This window comes from Octopus sinensis, unplaced genomic scaffold (genome assembly GCF_006345805.1).
Source record: "Octopus sinensis unplaced genomic scaffold, ASM634580v1 Contig17447, whole genome shotgun sequence".
Lineage (NCBI taxonomy): Eukaryota > Metazoa > Mollusca > Cephalopoda > Octopoda > Octopodidae > Octopus > Octopus sinensis.
Window position 1 is genome coordinate 5566 of NW_021835070.1, and position 21328 is coordinate 26893.

Here is a 21328-nt window from a genome sequence, read left to right on the forward strand (position 1 = left end):
TTACAGATATGTGTACCTTGAGTGTAGCTGTTTTGGGAGGATTCCCTCCATCTTTAGCTTCAAGGTTAACATGTATGAGTCTTTTACTTCCCTGTCTAACTTATCTTCAAGAATTATTTCAGGTGTGAAAATACCTTTGTGTTTTGTGACAGAGAGTGAAAATGGTTCTCTTTTACTTTTCTTGATCATATATGTAATTTGGGAATTTTTTATTGAAATATCTTCATCAATGGCATTTAAAAGTGGGATTTTAGTACCTTTAAAATCTCTCTCTAAAAACTTTATTGTGATTTCATTCTGTGGAAATTCTGGAGAATGGTCATTGATGTCATCTATTAATATTTTAATTTTTAGAATCTTCATAAATGTTTTTCCTTTTCTCACTGCTACTTTAACTATTCTGGAACATTCTTTGTTGTATGTACACAGGGACTCTGCATCCAGTGTCTGAGTTGTGTATAGTTTTCCTGAGTTGGTGACATTAAATAAGTGAGAACCACTCTCGACTGTCCTTTGTAGTTGTGTAAATGTAATGAGAGTGTGTTGTTGATGTGTGAGAGGGTGTGATAAGTTAGAGTCAACAGCAATGTCTCCTATATAGGTGTGAGGTCTGTCTTCTTCCTTGACATGGTATGTAATATCTATGGACAGTACAAGGGTGATCAGTAAATGTAGAAGACACAGTAGACCAATATATGCTGTCATGTCTGGAATTCTTCATCACATTTCAGCAGGAGAAATTGCTACAAAACATGAGAAATACATTTAAAGTTTATTTATAATTCAACAAATCTAATTATATTTACAATAATCACTGTGACACATCTATTTCTATCTGGAAACGTGTTCCATTTGTCAAAATTGAACGTGGAGCAAAAAAAGGTACTTTTTACACAGTTTTTTTAAATATGTTTCCAAAAATATATTTTTCATTGCAAAATCCTTTATAAACAACTGTGTTAAAATCTGAAGTTCTTAAATATACATCTTCAGGCTCCACAGCCCACGTGAAATTTTGAATAATGAGCAAAAAATCAATTTATAACACATTTGCATTCCTCATTTTATTTTTTATATTCATTGTTACAAATTGATTTTCTTTCGCGAAATTATTTAAAAACAAGAGTGTTAAAATCTCAAGGTCTACAATTTATATCTTCAGGGTCCACCACACACTTGAAATTTCGAAATTATGTGAAAGAAATAGACTTTGTGACTTTGTTTCCTTTATTATTTTTAATACTAGGTCACTGAATATATGTGTTACATGAGGTCTAGATCACACACACATTAAAATAAAATTACATATAAACCAATTTTTGATTCTTGACACATTTTGGTGATAAAAATATTTCCAATAAAAAATGTCAAATAAATCTTTTGTTGCATTTTTCTTAAACACATTACACTGTTTGAAATGATGGAACATTTTTTCTATTTCTCCCAGATTTAGTAATGCTTGATACTTTAGATAAAAGTTCAAGATTTTTAGTTTAACTGACTCAATTGTAACACAAGGGATGGATGCCTTTTGCCAAAGAAGTATTATCTTTTCTGCCTCAATCTCGAAAATTTGTTTAAATGAAGGATCTTTCTTAACTATATTCTTTTCTTTATCTTGTTCAAATAAAACACATTTTAGTATGTCCCACCTAGTTGGCAAAACTCACTTGCTAAGATCATATGGAGTACCAAATATTGGGCATTCAATATCATGGTGCGTTATTGGCTTACGAGTCATCACTAAATGTAAACAACACTAAATTTAACGTGATCGTTAATTTTAATACAATGGCCTAAAGTCAAGGTACAAAGCAGAAAACTTCACACGTACCATGTACATCCACACACAATGACTGCTGCAGTGGCACTGGAGAGAAGTTCACACTCCCGTTCTCTATATAGTCAGTGCGAACCTCAAGATATTAATCAATTGTATTGAAACTTGGTATGCAACCTCTTAAGGATACTATATTTACTGTTTTGCATTTTGCTATGTAGAAATATATATACATTACGACTTATAATCGATGAAATCCAAAATTTGACCAAAAATAGCGATTTTTAAATTTTTCAATTGTGTTGCGGAGCCTGAAAAGCATATTTAATCGCAATGTTCTTTATACACTTTTCTTTTTAACCTAATTCACAACAAAATATCTATTTCTTTATTACGCATAAGGGGCTAAACACAGAGGGGACAGACAAGGACAGACATAGGTATTAAGTCGATTACATCAATCCCAGTGCATAACTGGTACTTAATTTATCGACCCCGAAAGGATGAAAGGCAAAGTCGACTTCGGCGGAATTTGAACTCACAACGTAACGACAGACGAAATACGGCTACGCATTTCGCCCGGCATGCTAACGTTTCTGCCACCTCACTGCAACAAAATATCGATTCTTGGTTACCAATTTCGAAAGTTGCACTTTTCGCTCCACCCTACTGAATAGTCTTCCGTGATCTAACAATACATAACGAGAGTTATCTCCCTCGAATAAACCTCACTCATTTATCTTAATTATTGTGTTGTTTATCTAGTCTCAATGTTTTACGTTGTCTCTCAGAAAATTCTGTTGTTGGATTAAACGTTAGCAATCATGTTTTAGGTTTAATGTTCATAATTTATCAATAGATTAATGTATTTCTTCAAAAATATATCTATACTGAAATAATAAAACACTATATTAAAAATGAGTATCAAAGTGAGATATGACATGTCTGGAGCTCAATTTAAATTGCTTGTCCCAACCCTCTGACCGATTACAGAAACTATTTGATAAAAATATCTACCGTCACAATCCTAACGATACAGTTACTTTTTCCTGTTCCGAGAACAATTTTGGAATGAATGTTTCTGCATTTCATTTTAATGTGGAAACAGGATGGTGGAGAGTAAAGAATCGAGGGAACTGTCTAATCCAATATGTACATATGATGATAAAGATGAGGAGATAGAAAATATAAATTCTCAACCCAAATGTCACCATGTTTGAACAGTTATAAGGATTGCTACATGCTGGAATATAACATTTACTCTCTGTCATCATCATCGTCGTTTAACGTCTGCTTTCCATGCTAGCATGGGTTGGACGGTTTGACTGGGGTCTGGGAAGCCAGGAGACTGCACCAGGCTCCAGTCTGATCTGGCAGTGTTTCTACAGCTGGGTGCCCTTCCTAACGCCAACCACTCCAAGAGTGCAGTGGGTACTTTTTTACGAGTCACTGGCACAGGGGTCACAGGGGGCTGACATTGACTGAGATTGGATGGTGCTTTTTACGTGACACCGGCATGGAAGCGAGTCAAGGTGACATATCATCTTTGTCGTTTAACGTTCGCTTTCCATGCTGGCATGGGTTGGACAGTTTGACTGAGGTCTGGAGAGCCAGAAGGCTGCACCAGGCTCCAATCTGATCTGGCAAAGTTTCTACAACTGGATGCCCTTCCTAACGCCAACCACTCCGAGTGTAGTGGGTGATTTTACATGCCACTGGCATGAAAGCCAGTCAGGCAGTTCTGGCAATGACCATGCTCAAAAGGTGTTTTTATGTGCTACCTGCACAGGAGCCAGTCTGGCGGCACTGGCAATGAAATATACAGCTTAATTGAAGAAAGAGAACAAAAAACGTAGTGACAATTGTGATTGACTTAGAAACAAGAGAGATCTTTTCATCAAATGAAGAAATAATCTCACAATATTTACATGCTAAAGGAAATAAATGTATAATATTTGTTTGCAGTAAGGGACTATTTTATATAAAGTAAAAGAATTATGAATATTTTTTTTACCACAATTATTTACATAATTACAACACGAGCTCCGTCCAAACCGTGCTGTCCGTCCAACCCGTGCTAGCACGGAAAACGGACGTTAAACGATGATGATGATGATGATGATGAGATCAGAGAAATAACTGCAATGTGACAATGGCATCAGTGATAAATAATGGTGTGATGTACTGGATGCTGTATACAAAATAACTCTTTAAATAATTGAAAAGTGGCTCTGAACGAAAAAACACCCTAATGACAATTTATGCTATTTCCAGAGATTTGTGAAAGCTGAAAAATAGGTGTCAGCTGAGCCTAAAACTGAATCAACAACACTAGACAGAGTTGACAATCATCAAAGTCCTTTCCTTTGGACAATAATATTTGCTTCATGTCAATGTGCCATTCTGTTACCAGTAGGTGAAAGGATATGTTTAGCAATGAGAATTACATTGATAGGAGAAGGCAGAAAAGCTCTGTGAATTATCCACTAAATCAATAAAAAACTACATAGTCTTTTCATTGCTTTACATACAAATATGTATTTTTCAGAAAATATAACAAGACAATCTCTAGTTGACTTCTCTTACTCTCAACCTCTTTTGTAAAAGCAGCTTAGGATTAGAATATTTATTCTAATCCTAAGAAATGCATTTAAGAAGTACTAAAAATTATTAACAGAATATTATTGGTACGAAATCTCACACAGATGGATTAAAAGATGTTGATAAATTTGAAAGAAGATATTTAGTAGCCATATTTGTCCAATATCTTTAAGGAATACTTCATATTTAATTTGAATGAAATATTTAATTTATAGAAAAAATAATTATGAGAATTTGGTACAAAGGTGTTAATGACATACACAAAACAGTGTGTAAAATTTTGTGTAATAATTCACAATACATTTTATTCATAAGTAGATGGGGATTATTGAATATTTCGCTGGAAGTTAATAATGAAAACAAAAAATTGATAAGTATCAGACAGAGATATTTAGAACTATTTATTAAGTGAAGTATAATGATGATAATTAAACCTCCATTTATATGTTTCGTATTATACTGCTAAATATAATAAATTTCTGTGATGTTTTGGTATATTATAATAACAACTACATTAATGTGATGTATGATAGTTTGTTGAAAGACGATGATATTATTTCTGATTCTCAAAATTCATCAATTGTTGTCAGAGTTAATAGATTTTAACAACAGTTGACAATATCGTCAGTTTCTAACTCACAATAAATACCTTAAATAACAAATCTACATTAAATAATATTTATCAACATCTTAATTATAAAATATAAACCTTTCTACCATAAGCACAAAGCCTGAAATTTTGGATGGGTAAGGGTTAATTGATTACATCAACCCCACTGCTTATCTGGTACTTATTTCATCCTGGTAGTCTTTGAAATCAGAAGGTAAAGACAAATAAAATGCCATAAAGCATTTTCTGTTGTCTGCCAATAATTCTGCAAACTTGCCACCTTGAAAATAATATCAGTAATAACAATAAACATCCTTAGTTTATTATTTACAATATATATATGTATATCTATAAAATGGATATTAATAATCTATCACAGTACATTGAAAATTTAATTAGTGAGTTATTACAACAAAACAGATATAAACTATACTGACATACATTAGTCAACACCCAGTCTTACTGGTTAGTGATGTCTTCTGACAGTGAAATAAAATATATATATATACAACTAGTTTAGACTATATTAGACCAATATTCTTTATAGCAATATATATGTTTTTTAATATTTCTTGTATAATGTTGTCTTGTGTGATTCTGACATTAAAAGGTGTAATCCAGATTGAAGTAATTGCATTACAATGTCTACTGCAGTTGTGTTGTTAATGGTGGAAGTGATGGCTAGATCTCTCGATCCTCCACTGTCCCAGTCCCTGTATATATACAACATGGCAGACATTTTAGATATTATCCTTACCCTGTCTTTCATTAGAAACACAAATAATATAAATGTTATAATGAATATGAAAAGATAATAAGAGAGAGAGAGAGAGAGAGAGAGACTTACCTGCATTGTTTAATCCTTCACTGTAGTTGTGTGTGATGGATGATGTGTATCCTGCTGTAGTGTTCCACTCCAACTACTGCTGCTGCTGCTGTAGTGGTATTATAGTGGTACTGCTGCTGTTGTAGTAGTGTTCCTGTGTTACTGCTGCTGCTGCTGCTGTTCCTGTGTAACTGCTGATATAATAGTGTGACAGTTGCTGTATGTAGTGGGAGGTGAGATGTTAGCCAGATGCTGGTGTGTGCTAGTTACAACTCTATGTCCTCCACACACACACACACACACACAATTGTGTGTATGATGAACAAAGAAAAAAGCTATCAGCCTCACTTTCAATATTGAAAGAAATATAGAAAATCTCTCTCATCCAATAGGAAATTATTGCAATGTTGTCTGTGTCACACAAACACATCAAATAACAGAAGCCACATGGAAGTAAAGCAGTTTGTAGTGCTAAGAATTTCGTTTGTGTTTAATATTAATAAGCAAAGAAACTTCATATTTTCCTTTTATCTTCAAGTTATAAACTATTTGATATTCTAGTCTAGAAATTAATCTTTATAATTATTTAAATTCAAAATTATATTTGACGCTAATATTGATTTTAAACTGCTATATAATGGTGGAAAATAATTAATTCTAACTTTTTATCTTTGAATATTTATGAATTTGTCTGATGCTTAACTTACAAATTCTATAATACAATAAATATACGATTTCCTTAGTTGGTTTTGAAATATAATCATATATTTCAGGTAAATATTATGAAATGAGTTATGAACTACTTCATGTAAAATTAGGGTTTTTAGATGAATATGAGAAAAATAAAATCTATAACAGTTGAAACAAACTAAAGAAGTATGGAAATATAGTTTAAAATATTAACATTATTTAAGTATCAGACATGGAAATTATACACCATAAGGAAGATACTGTTGGCCGTTTATGTGTGCGATGTGTGAAAAAAACATAGAGTTGATATTTTTATAGGAATATAAAGTATTGTATAAGATTTGGTGTGAGAGAGAATCATTTAACAATAGTCATGGAACATCTACTATGTTGGCTGTAGATAGGTATCTTGTATTTGTTGTCCCTTTAGTATTGTGGATGCAACTGGATTGTCATTGGTATATTCTGTAAAATATCAAATATACAAACACAAATTACATTTCAATATAACAACTCCAATATATAAAGGTAGAAACATTGATCTTGTATTACACTAAGCATAACATTATATATTGTCCTACAGTAATAAAGGCAATTACATTTATATGTTATGTTTTGATAAAAGTTACCTGGTTCTGCAGGTATCTCATCATATGGTTTAGTCTTGCCATTACTCTTGCTAGCTTCTCTGTCCTTTTGGGATGTTAAGGTGTCACTGTTGTAAGACATGATGGAACTGGTACGACGTCCTTGACTATGGATTGAATCACATCTCTGTGGATTAGAAAACAAAGCAGGGTGAAACAATATAAAATAAAAGTAGCAATTGCATCTATATTCTGGAATGTTCCTAGAATGAAAGAACAGATTAAAGCTTTGAATTCAACAAAAATATAATTGAAGATTTTCTTAGTAAATTATAATAAACATTGAGGAGAGAATTAACAAATATATTAGTGCAAAGAAATATTTATAATTGCTTCTCCAAAAAGTAAATTTATGAAATGCCTCACCCGGGGCACTGATATTATAGGCGCAGGAGTGGCTGTGTGGTAAGTAGCTTGCTAACCAACCACACGGTTGCGGGTTCAGTCCCACTGCGTGGCATCTTGGGCAAGTGTCTTCTGCTATAGCCCCGGGCTGACCAATGCCTTGTGAGTGGATTTGGTAGACGGAAACTGAAAGAAGCCTGTCGTATATATGTATATATATGTATATGTGTGTGTGTTTGTGTGTCTGTGTTTGTCCCCCTAGCATTGCTTGACAACCGATGCTGGTGTGTTTAGGTCCCCGTCACTTAGCGGTTCGGCAAAAAGAGACCGATAGAATAAGTACTAAAAGGTGGTGCTCCAGCATGGCCGCAGTCAAATGACTGAAACAAGTAAAAGAGTAAAGAGTAAGAGTATCAATAATCTTTTATAAAGAAGATATAAGGAATATGATATGACATGTAAATGAAATAAAATATATAAAACATGTTTTCAGAAATATTGATCACAAATATCTAACAAGAAAATTATTTTAAAATATATTTACCTGAGGCACAGGTGGAAGTCTCCTCTGTGTTGTTGAGAATTTCCACTCATCTGGTGTCTGTTCCATCTCCAGAAAAAACTGACTTTTAGATTTTATTGTCTGAAGATTTCGGTTAAATATCTCTTCTGCATTTCTCGTTATTGCAACAGGATTGTTAGTCTGATACAGTAATTGTCTCATCTCAGTCTGAGAGAGAAAGTTGGGATTCTCTGCTGTTGTGGGTGAGTTATTTGTGTGATTAATACATCTGAAAACACACAGTGTTATGGACACTACAATAGCCACAGATAGTATTACAGCTGCTGCTACAATGATAATTACCCAAGTCATATTCAGGTCGTGACCAGACTGGAATGGCACAGCAGTCAACATTGGAGATGTATCATTACTAACAACAGTGTTAGTATGATAGCAGTTGTTGCTGATTGAACTGGAGTACCACCGTCTTTCACTATAAACTGCAGCTCATATGTTCCTGCATCATTTTGGTAAACTGTGCGAGAGAAAGATAACACACCAGTGTGTGAGTTCACTGTAAACAGGTTTTTATCATTGGATCTCAGTATTCCATATGTGAGGAAAGCATTGTTTCCAGTGTCTTTGTCAGATGCTCTCAGAATTGTGATGTCCTTCTTACTGTGTGGATGGTAGTGGACATCGAGATTGTAAGGGTCATTATTAGGAAACGTAAAATACGGAGCATTATCATTTTTATCTAGAATCTCAATAACAATATTGGCAGTGTCATTGAGAGAAGGTGTTCCATTATCTTTCACTAAAACCTTGAACTTATAGATGTCTTTCATTTCTCGATCTATTGGTTGTGATGTAGAAATGAATCCATATTTTGTCAGTTGGAAAGGAATGTTATCATTGTTGTTATCATTGATGATAGAATATGTAAGTTGGCCTCCATCTCCAAGATCAGGGTCAGTAGCATTGATGAAGCCAATAGGGAAGTCAACTTTCTGGTTTTCATAGGTGAGGAATTGGAATGCCTCTTTGGTAAAATGTGGTTCTACATCATTGACATCAGTTACTTTGACAGAGAAATATTTTTTACTTTCTAGTTGAGGTGACCCCATGTCATGACACACAATAGATACTTTATAGTGGTCCCTTATTTCTCTGTCAAGATGACCCTTAACAATCATTTTATATTCTTTAGAATCTATTTTGGCAAGTTTAAACTTATCATGTTTTAAATCACAGATAACCTCACCATTAGGTCCATTATCGGTGTCAGTGACCATAACATAAGCTATAAAACTACCAATTTTACTTGCTTCTGAAACTGCTGCTGAGCTCTCTGATAAAGGAGATACAAAATCTATATTTATCAATGGAGCATTATTCTGGTTATTAATAATGTGAATCTGGACTTTGGTTACAGAACTTAAATGTGGATTTCCTTCATCCTGTGCTTCAATAAATAATTTATATGATTGCTTTTTACTAAATTGAAAGCTGTCATGTAAAAACAGATCTCCAGTCTTCTTATTTAATACAAAATATTTCTGGATATTTCGAGAGGTTTTGTGGTTGAAATGGTAAGAAATCTTTCCATTGTCTCCAGAATCTTTATCTGTGGCCTTTAAAGTAAAAATTGGCAAATGTCTTTGATGTGAATTACTTATAGAGATGTTGTAAAGTTTCTGTGAAAATACAGGTACATTATCATTGACATCTGTCACAGATATGTGTACCTTGAGTATAGCTGTTTTGGGAGGGTTTCCTCCATCTTTAGCTTCCAGAGTCAACATATATGAATCTTTGAGTTCCCTGTCTAATTTGTCTCCTAAAACTAGAGCTGGTATGAAAACACCATCATATCGCTTTTCAACTGAGAGAGAAAATGGTTCTCTTTTACTTTTCTTAATCATATATGTTATTTGTGAATTCTGTATTGAAATATCTTGATCAATGGCATTTAAAAGTGAGATTTTAGTACCTTGAAGGTGACTCTCAAGAAATTCAATTTGAACTTCATTCTTTGGGAATTCTGGTGAGTGGTCATTGATGTCTTCTATTAATATTTTTATCCTTAGAATCTTCATAAAAGTTTCTTCTTTCCTCACTGCTACTTTGACAATTTTGGAACATTCCTTGTTGTATGTACACAGAGACTCAGCATCCAGTGTTTGAGTAGTGTATAGTTTTCCTGAGTTGGTGACATTAAATAAGTGAGAACCACTCTCGACTGTCCTTTGTAGTTGTGTAAATGTAATGAGAGTGTGTTGTTGATGTGTGAGAGGGTGTGATAAGTTGGAGTCAACAGCAATGTCTCCTATATAGGTGTGAGGTCTGCCTTCTTCCTTGACATAGTATGTAATATCTATGGACAGTACAAGGGTGATCAGTAAATGTAGAAGACACAGTAGACCAATATATGCTGTCATGTCTGGAATTCTTCATCACATTTGAGCAAGAGAAATTGCTATAAAGACAACAAAGATATTTAAATGAAATTAAATTTAAAAAACAATAATTTTTCTAAATGTTATTGCTATTTCTTAATAAAGTCCGGTAGACACAACTGAATAATTTAAAATTAGCTTCTGTGATACAGGTTGGAAGCATTAGAAAGTATAATATTGGTTTATGGAAATCAATTGGTTCATGCTGAAAACATTGGTTCATGCTGATCAAAATACGAACTAAACAAAAGGTTAATAATATTCCTTTTATGCCAGGAATACATCTCTTTATAGAGAAGCACCATGTTGATAGTGACAAAGAACAAGATCAAATGTGTAATGCAACTATACTTAAGAGAAGTACTTCATCATCACCAACACCATAGTCGTCATTGTTGGTGGCGGCAGTGGACTCATTGTCATCAGCATTATCTAATGTCCATTTTCCATGCTGGCATATATTGGGCAGTTTGATAAGATCTGAAGAGTGACAGAGCGGCATCGGGCCCTAATATCACATGGTTTCTATGGCTTGATGCCCTTCTTAATGCTAAATTTTTTATAGTGTATACTGGATGCCTTTCCTGATATTGGTACCAGTGACGTTGTTAAGTAACTTAAAAAAACAAAGAAAAAAATAAACCTCCTTAATTGAGTAGGAGTGTAGCAAAATTTAGAAATTAAACAAGATTAGTATTAAAAACTACTCTGATGAAGCAGTGCTAAGGTACAGAGGAAGGCGAGGGGAACAATTAGGTATGATCCACAGATCTATTGTTGCAGTTACACCATGTCTCCATCTAGCTGAGAACCAGACTTTGATATGTGATGTAAAGTGATGGTCTGAGCCAATGCAAGAACTTTTATATGGTCATTCTGTCTGTGGTAGTAAAAGGCAGCCCAACCTTCAAATCTGATTCTACAGTCTCACAAATAGATGAATATACTTGATAAAGTAATCCTGAATATAATAAACCAGAAATGATGACAGAATGTTGACAGCTTGAATAATGCAGACTCTGACAAGGAAATATTAAAACCCTTTAAATTTACATCACAGAGAAAGATTTTAGTCGTTGGAGATTAATGATATATACAATATGAAAACAACAGCAATTCTACTCTAAGCTGATGGTAGGTCCTAATCAAAAGAGAAGTAAAATATATTGTGAAATTAATGAACAGTAGTCTCTCGAGATATTTAATTAATGAAGTTTAGGTTTGCAGAGCGAAAGATTAAGGACATGATAACCTAAATGTACTTTATTGTGTCTTGTTGGTTGGAATTTCTCTCTTTTGTTACCGTATTTCTGTTGGAATACATTGCTTTTGTTTCGATCAATTTCAAAACTACAGCAAAAATTTAGTAAAATAACTTTGTCAAAATGAATCTGGTGATTGGAACACAAATCAAGATGAAATTTGATGGAAAGCTTTAATTTAAAGCACTTTAAGAAGGAAGTTAATATCATAAAACCTGGCACAATTGGAGGCAAGTTGGTATCAGAGAGGGTGAAAGACATTTGATAATAATATACCTGTTTCACAGAAATGTAGGATAAGTGTATCTAAGAAACCTAATAACCTGGATAGAAGATGTCTTGATTTATTTCACAAATAACTGACAAAGAATAGATTATAAAATTATGTGGAAATATTTTACAAAAATGGGAATTATAAAATGGTGGAGTGATATGTTTTTGATGGAAAAATATGTATAATTATCTTCACAAAATATGCAGATAACTTTCTTATCAAATTAATTGTAATAAAAGTAATTTAATCCCTATTTAATCCATCTCTTGTCAGGATTAATATATTTTAACAACAGATGACAATATCATCAATTTATATCTCCTGACAAATATCTTAAATAACAAATCTACACTAAATAATATTTATCAACATCTTTTTTACATAACTTTGGCTTTGTAAATGAACAATCTCATGTGTTTATTTAAATGGTCTACAAATGCATACAGCGAGTTTCTTTGCTCTAGAAGTCGGAAAGATACTTGGCAGGAAATGGAAATGAAAACTGAAATTAGGACAATACATAATAATATTGATGATGATGATGATGATGATAAATATTCTTGATCTATTCTATACAAAAGAATACATAACAGATATTCAAAAGGGTATATATATATATATATATATATACACACACACACACACACACATACGGATAAAGGTGATCTGTTAGAGTTAATTGAAGCTACAGCAAATTAAGATTTAATTAGCGAACTATTACAACAACAAAGATACAAGCAACATCGATAGACATTATTAACACCTAGTTTCATTGGGTACAAATCAATGTTTTGTGACTTTAAATGATTATATACTTTACACAAATGTATATAATATATATTGTAGCGATACATATGTGATTCTGAGATTAAAAGATGTAATCCAGTTCAAAGTAATTGTATTACTGCAGTTATTGTTGTTAATGGTGGCAGTGATGGCTAGATCTCTCGATCCTCCACTGTCCCAGTCCCTGTATATATACAACATGGCAGACATTTTAGATATTATCCTTACCCTGTCTTTCATTAGAAACACAAATAATATAAATGTTATAATGAATATGAAAAGATAATAAAGAGAAGAAAGGGAGAGAGAGAGACTTACCTGCATTGTTTAATCCTTCACTGTAGTTGTGTGTGATGGATGATGTGTATCCTGCTGTAGTGTTCCACTCCAACTGCTGCTACTGCTGCTGTAGTGGTATTATAGTGGTACTGCTGCTGTTGTAGTAGTGTTCCTGTGTTACTGCTGCTGCTGCTGCTGTTCCTGTGTAACTGCTGATATAATAGTGTGACAGTTGCTGTATGTAGTGGGAGGTGAGATGTTAGCCAGATGCTGGTGTGTGCTAGTTACAACTCTATGTCCTCCACACACACACACACACACACACACACACAATTGTGTGTATGATGAACAAAGAAAAAAGCTATCAGCCTCACTTTCAATATTGAAAGAAATATAGAAAATCTCTCTCATCCAATAGGAAATTACTGCAATGTGGTCTGTGTCACACAAACACATCAAATAAAAGAATTCATATTACACTGAAGCAGCTTGATAATTTACAGGGGTATAATTAGTAATATGACTTTATTATATATTTAGTCTTAGTAAAAAGGAATTTCTATTAAAAAATTTATAATTTTATAATTATATTTCTTAGTATCATGCAAGTTGTGAGATGACAATTCAGTAATTTCTATGAAAAAAATTTGACTAAACTTTCAAGGGAAAATAGAGAATGTTTTATCAATGTGAGGGATAAATTACTTCTTGAGTTGATACAATGAGAAAAAGCTAAGAGAAAAGTTGTAAATAAAGGTAAAACAAATGAAAGTACATTTTAGAATTGGTGTCAAATGAAAACAACATAATTAAACTTCCGAGGATGACTCAGACTAATTTATCTATGCTTAGTGAAATGTCTATACTAAAACTGACGGGAAAATAACTATAATAATTAACTATGGTAATGTAGAGTTGGGTGTTTGTAACAATTAATTTACCACAGATGGAAATTAGGGGTCATAAGAGATGCCGCTGTAAGGCCCCTTACGTGTGTGATGGATGAAAGAAACATAGAGTTGATATTTTTATATGAATATAAAGTATTGTATAAGATTTGGTGTGAGAGGGAATCATTTAACAATAGTCATGGAACATCTACTATGTTGGCTGTAGATAGGTATCTTGTATTTGTTGTCCCTTTAGTATTGTGGCTGCCACTGGATTGTCATTGGTATATTCTGCAAAATATCAAATATACAAACACAAATTACATTTCAATATAACAACTCCAATATATAAAGATAGAAACATTGATCTTGTATTACACTAAGCATAACATTATATATTGTCCTACAGTAATAAAGGCAATTACATTTATATGTTATGTTTTGATAAAAGTTACCTGGTTCTGCAGGTATCTCATCATATGGTTTAGTCTTGCCATTACTCTTGCTAGCTTCTCTGTCCTTTTGGGATGTTAAGGTGTCACTGTTGTAAGACATAATGGAACTGGTGCGACGTTCTTGACTATGGATTGAGTCACATCTCTGTTGATTAGAAAACAGAGTGAAACATAATGTTAAAAAGAGAAAAACATCTACATTTGCATTCTAGTATATTCCCTGTGTTATAGAAAAAAGGAACATTTTATTTTTCAAAATAAAAAATATTATAATTAAATATTTTCTTATTTAATTAAAATGCATTAGAGTCAAAAATAAATCATAACAAATGTATAGGTTAGATATTAATGCACAAATTTTAAATATATCTATTTGGTTAAGTATAAAATGAAGAAAAAATCATTGAATCTTTCACAAAATAAATGCAGTATATTTTTGTAATAAATCACTTAAATGTACAAAATACACGAAATAGAATATAATATGTAACAAATACAAGGTTCGGCTGAACACTTCGTAGGCTCAACAAGATCCTCACATAGAATGTGACCAAACAAGGTTTATTTTGCAACATAATCACAGAAAAAGGGATCTTGCATTAATACAGAGTTAGATCACTCCTAATAAAACAGTCTTTATATTAAGAGTATTGTATTTCTATAATAGGCATTGTGACCGCTTTGCTATCACTAAATAAAGAATAATTAATTCAGAATGTCAAAATAAACTATGACATTTGATTATTAAAAACAATACATGTACATTAGAATCTAAAGTTGATATTTTATAGAAATATTTGAACATACATCACTAATGGAAAGAATACTCTTGTATTTAAAATCATAAGGATATCAAAAACAAGATAATATTTACCTGAGGCACAGGTGGAAGTCTCCTTTGTGTTGTTGAGAATTTCCACTCATCTGGTGTCTGTTCCATCTCCAGAAAAAACTGACTTTTAGATTTTATTGTCTGAAGATTTCGGTTAAATATCTCTTCTGCATTTCTCGTTATTGCAACAGGATTGTTAGTCTGATACAGTAATTGTCTCATCTCAGTCTGAGAGAGAAAGTTGGGATTCTCTGCTGTTGTGGGTGAGTTATTCGTGTGATTAATACATCTGAAAACACACAGTGTTATGGACACTACAATAGCCACAGATAGTATTACAGCTGCTGCTACAATGATAATTACCCAAGTCATATTCAGGTCGTGACCAGACTGGAATGGCACAGCAGTCAACATTGGAGATGTATCATTACTAACAAACAGTGTTAGTATGATAGCAGTTGTTGCTGATTGAACTGGAGTACCACCGTCTTTCACTATAAACTGCAGCTCATATGTTCCTGCATCATTTTGGTAAACTGTGCGAGAGAAAGATAACACACCAGTGTGTGAGTTCACTGTAAACAGGTTTTTATCATTGGATCTCAGTATTCCATATGTGAGGAAAGCATTGTTTCCAGTGTCTTTGTCAGATGCTCTCAGAATTGTGATGTCCTTCTTACTGTGTGGATGGTAGTGGACATCGAGATTGTAAGGGTCATTATTAGGAAACGTAAAATACGGAGCATTATCATTTTTATCTAGAATCTCAATAACAATATTGGCAGTGTCATTGAGAGAAGGTGTTCCATTATCTTTCACTAAAACGTTGAACTTATAGATATCTTTCATTTCTCGATCTATTGATTGTGATGTAGAAATGAATCCATATTTGGTCAGTTGGAAAGGAATGTTATCATTGTTGTTATCATTGATGATAGAATATGTAAGTTGGCCTCCATCTCCAAGATCAGGGTCTGTAGCATTGATGAAGCCAATAGGGAAGTCAACTTTCTGGTTTTCGTAGGTGAGGAATTGGAATGTCTCTTTGGTAAAATGTGGTTCTACATCATTGACATCAGTTACTTTGACAGAGAAATATTTTTTACTTTCTAGTTGAGGTGACCCCATGTCATGACACACAATAGATACTTTATAGTGGTCCCTTATTTCTCTGTCAAGATGGCCCTTAACAATCATTTTATATTCTTTAGAATCTATTTTGGCAAGTTTAAATTTATCATGTTTTAAATCACAGATAACCTCACCATTAGGTCCACTATCAGTGTCAGTGACCATAACATAAGCTATAAAACTACCAATTTTACTTGCTTCAGAAACTGCTGCTGAACTCTCTGTTAAAGGAGATACAAAATCTATATTTATCAATGGAGCAGTATTCTGGTTATTAATAATGTGAATCTGGACTTTGGTTAAAGAACTTAAGGGTGGATTTCCTCCATCTCGTGCTTCAATAAATAATTTATAAGACTGCATTTTAGTAAACTGAAAATTGTCATGTAAAAACAAATCTCCAGTGTTCTTATCTAAAACAAAATATTTCTGGATATTTCGAGATGTTTTATGGTTGAAATGATAAGAAATCTTTCCATTGTCTCCAGAATCTTGATCTGAAGCTTTTAAAGTAAGAATTGGTAAATGTCTTTGATGTGAATTACTTATAGAGATGTTGTAGATTTCCTGTGGAAATACAGGTGTATTATCATTAACATCTGTTACAGATATGTGTACTTTGAGTGAAGCTGTTTTTGGTGGGTTCCCTCCATCTTTAGCTTCTAGTATCAACATATAATAGTCATTGAGTTCCCTGTCTAATCTATCTTCTAGAATTAGCGCAGGTATGAAAATACCCTTCTGTTTTGTGACAGAGAGAGAAAATGGTTCGCTTTTACTTTTTTTAATTATATATGTAATTTGAGAATTTTTGATTGAAATATCTTTATCAATTGCATTCAGAAGAGGGATTTTGCTTCCTTTACTCTCTCTTTCTGAAAAATGAATCTTAACTTCATTTTGTGGAAATTCTGGAGAATGGTCATTGATGTCTTCTATTAATATTTTTATTTTGAGAATTTTCATAAATGCTTCTTCTTTCCTCACTGCTACTTTAACTATTCTGGAACATTCCCTGTTGTATGTACACAGAGACTCAGCATCCAGTGTTTGAGTAGTGTATAGTTTTCCTGAGTTGGTGACATTAAATAAGTGAGAACCACTCTCGACTGTCCTTTGTAGTTGTGTAAATGTAATGAGAGTGTGTTGTTGATGTGTGAGAGGGTGTGATAAGTTAGAGTCAACAGCAATGTCTCCTATATAGGTGTGAAGTCTGTCTTCTTCATTGACATGGTATATAATATCTATGGACAGTACAAGGGTGATCAGTAAATGTAGAAGACACAGTAGACCAATATATGCTGTCATGTCTGGGATTCTTCATCACATTTCAGCAGGAGAAATTGCTATAAAAGACAACAAATATTTAAACATTAAGTACAATAAAATAAGTTCATTTGAAGTTATAATAACCATTATATAAATGATTATTGATTGTATGTCTTTTACATGTGCTCTAAATAATTCAAAATGTTTCTTTTAATCTAACAAGCTAAGTGACAATATATAGATGATGCCGCTTCTTTGGAAAAAGGCAACAACCTTTCTGTGTTTAGAATTGCATTTAGAATGTTTTGGCATGACAAGTTTCATAATTTACTATTGAGAGAGTACTTAGAAAGGGACAACGTCTTGATATTGATTTCTAATTATGGCACAAGGCTAGCAGTTTTGGGGGAGGGGTTAAGTTGCTTACATCGATCCCAGTGCTCACCTGGTACTTATTTTATTAACCCCAAAAGGATGAAAGGCAAAGTCAAACCTGGTGGAATTTGAACTCAGAATGTAAAGGCAGACGAAATACTGCTGAGCAGTTTGCTTGGTAAGATAATAATTCTAGCAGCATATTGCCTCACAGTAGATTGATACTGAAATATCACATCTTTGTTGACTCCATGAGTATCTGATGAGGATATTTCATTGAGATATTTTGTAACAAATGTTTAATCTTGTTCAGGCTCCATGTCTTCCTTAGAAACGATTTCAAAACAGACACGGAGCCTGAACAGCCTTTCAGCTGGTCAGTTCCTACCAGACCATCCAACCCATACTAGCATGAAAAATGGACATCAAATGATGATGACAATGGTGATTAGATGTAATCAATTTACAGTTAGATATTTAGAATTTAATCCACACTGTAGTTATATGTTGGAATATTAACTGATAATGCTGTTAATGATTCTATTTTTGGTTGAAAGAATAAATGTAATGCAAAACATATCTTTATATTGTAGAAGTGTATGTAATACCTCTCTGTAGAAATATGAAGCCAAGTTCCATTCCTCAATACACACACCAATATAAACACCTTCAGGCACACATATATATTACAAGCAAGCAAAACAGTCAATATTCTTCTGGATAGGTAACAACACTGGGTGGACAAAGTAAACATATTGGAGGTAGACAAAAGGATAGATAAAGAAACTGAGGCAGTCAGAGAAGATACCAGAACAATTACAATTAGACTTGTCATAGACAACATGACTGCAGCCATTATCTCTTCACTTAAACTGCAAACAAGAGGAACAGATGAACAACAGGATTGTTTCAAAAAACTCTCTTATGGATCATCATGATAACAAAATAAAAATAAGAAAACAGTGGAAATTTTACCGGTGAGTGTGTTACATTATAAGGCACAAAAAGAAAATGATTCTCCCCAAAATGAGTTTATATTTCACACAAAATATTTTGAATAAAAAAGCTAGACAAGATTATATTTATCATCCATTGTAATGATAATGGTGACGAGGAACATTCTTTGCTTATTATGCACAAATGAATATATAATGTATATATATATATATATATATAGGGATATTACTAATGTTAGAATTCATAAATTATTAACACTGTCTTATTGGCTATAATCAATGTTTTTTGATAGTTAAATAAATGCACACACACACATACACGCACACACATATATCAGTTTGGACTATATTAAACAATTCTATATAAGATATATAGTTTAATATCCTTTGTATAATGTTGTCTTATGTGATTTTGATATTAAAAGGTGTAATCCAGATTGAAGTAATTGTATTACAATGACTACTGCAGCTGTTGTTAATGGTGGAAGTGATGGCTAGATCTCTCGATCCTCCACTGTCCCAGTCCCTGTATATATACAACATGGCAGACATTTTAGATATTATCCTTACCCTGTCTTTCACTAGAAACACAAATAATATAAATGTTATAATGAATATGAAAAGATAATAAAGAGAAAGAGAGAGAGAGAGAGACTTACCTGCATTGTTTAATCCTTCACTGTAGTTGTGTGTGATGGATGATGTGTATCCTGCTGTAGTGTTCCACTCCAACTGCTGCTGCTGCTGTAGTGGTATTATAGTGGTACTGCTGCTGTTGTAGTAGTGTTCCTGTGTTACTGCTGCTGCTGTTCCTGTGTAACTGCTGATATAATAGTGTGACAGTTGCTGTATGTAGTGGGAGGTGAGATGTTAGCCAGATGCTGGTGTGTGCTAGTTACAACCCTATGTCCTCCACACACACACACACAATTGTGTGTATGATGAACAAAGAAAAAAGCTATCAGCCTCACTTTCAATATTGAAAGAAATATAGAAAATCTCTCTCATCCAATAGGAAATTACTGCAATGTTGTCTGTGTCACACAAACACATCAAACAAGAGAAGTCATATTAATGACCCAAAGCAGCATCACTTTTTCTTTTTAATAAAAACTCTACATTACATATTTAATGTTAGGAAATAAGACTTATATATATTTATAATAATATTTCTGGATATTTGATGGATTATTATTAACTTGACTATAAGAATACATATTCGAGATTTCTATTAGAAACAAATTGATTTCATGGTAAGTCATCAAACATAATTATTTAAGAAGTTTACATGATTAGTCAAACTAGAAACAAAGTAAATTAGGAGAAGCAAAACTATTTCCATTTTAAAAAGACACATGATTTTCCAATATGTTTTATGTCTTATTTCATAAAATATATAACATTTAAATCTTAACACTTCAAAAAACTTTATAAATATGTCGGTAAGTTTAGTATATTAACAATATAGGTAACAACACTTTATTGAATGTTGTGGGAATCAACACTTATCCATTAATGCTGGTATTGATCAATGAAATTTAAAATACATTGAACATAAAGTGGTGTGAACAAAAGACGAAATGCAAATAAAATAAAACAATGGTAAAAGTGAGTATGATAATGTTAAATGGTAGAATTCATATCAAACTAAAATTCTATAACTAAACTTCTGAGAATGATTCAGATTAAGTTGTGTATGTTTAGTGAAATGTATATACTAAGACTGAGAGGAAAACAACTATTTTGTAATAATGAACGTTGGTAATGCAGAATAAGTTGTTTGTGGTATTTAACGTATCAGTGCTGCAAATTAGGGGTCATAATAGATGCCACTGTAAGGCCCTTATGTGTGATGTGTGAAAGAAACATAGAGTTGATATTTTTATAGGAATATAAAGTATTGTATAAGATTTGGTGTGTGAGAGAATCATTTAACAATAGTCATAGAACATCTACTATGTTGGCTGTAGATAGGTATCTTGTATTTGTTGTCCCTTTAGTATTGTGGCTGCCACTGGATTGTCATTGGTATATTCTGCAAAATATCAAATATACAAACACAAATTACATTCCAATATAACAACTCCAATATATAAAGATAGAAACATTGATCTTGTATTACACTAAGCATAACATTATATATTGTCCTACAGTAATAAAGGCAATTACATTTATATGTTATGTTTTGATAAAAGTTACCTGGTCCTGCAGGTATCTCATCATATGGCTTAGTCTTGCCATTACTCTTGCTAGCTTCTCTGTCCTTTTGGGATGTTAAGGTGTCACTGTTGTAAGACATGATGGAACTGGTACGACGTCCTTGACTATGGATTGAATCGCATCTCTGTTGATTAGAAAA

General features: G+C 32.8%; 3 protein-coding genes across 3 annotated transcripts in view; all 3 read right to left on the reverse strand.

The window, feature by feature from the left end:
* LOC118761794 (protocadherin gamma-A3-like) lies at nt 1-20026 on the reverse strand. Its single transcript, XM_036499951.1, has 2 exons — nt 19629-20026; nt 1-743 (listed from the first exon to the last, which is right to left on the reverse strand). The coding sequence occupies exon 2, from the start codon at nt 703-705 to the stop codon at nt 1-3; it is 705 nt and encodes a 234-aa protein (XP_036355844.1). The 5' UTR covers nt 706-743; nt 19629-20026.
* Nucleotides 6818-8432, reverse strand: LOC118761793. The gene is made up of 3 exons (XM_036499950.1): nt 8044-8432; nt 7137-7281; nt 6818-6972 (listed from the first exon to the last, which is right to left on the reverse strand). Exons 1-3 carry the CDS (start codon nt 8413-8415, stop codon nt 6893-6895), a joined length of 597 nt encoding a protein of 198 aa, XP_036355843.1. The 5' UTR covers nt 8416-8432; the 3' UTR covers nt 6818-6892.
* The window catches only part of LOC118761795 (cadherin-23-like), a gene marked incomplete at its 3' end in the record, with an annotated part of 22077 nt that continues 9175 nt past the window's right edge, over nt 8427-21328 (reverse strand). Inside the window, exons 5-15 of the mRNA XM_036499952.1 lie at nt 21169-21313; nt 20926-21004; nt 19540-19550; nt 17264-17613; nt 15281-16936; nt 14407-14551; nt 14164-14242; nt 11723-11810; nt 11366-11479; nt 10812-10911; nt 8427-10378 (exon numbers count right to left, since the gene is read on the reverse strand). Coding sequence (XP_036355845.1) covers nt 8427-10378; nt 10812-10911; nt 11366-11479; nt 11723-11810; nt 14164-14242; nt 14407-14551; nt 15281-16936; nt 17264-17613; nt 19540-19550; nt 20926-21004; nt 21169-21313 — 4719 coding nt within the window. The remainder of the gene's footprint in view (nt 10379-10811; nt 10912-11365; nt 11480-11722; nt 11811-14163; nt 14243-14406; nt 14552-15280; nt 16937-17263; nt 17614-19539; nt 19551-20925; nt 21005-21168; nt 21314-21328) is intronic.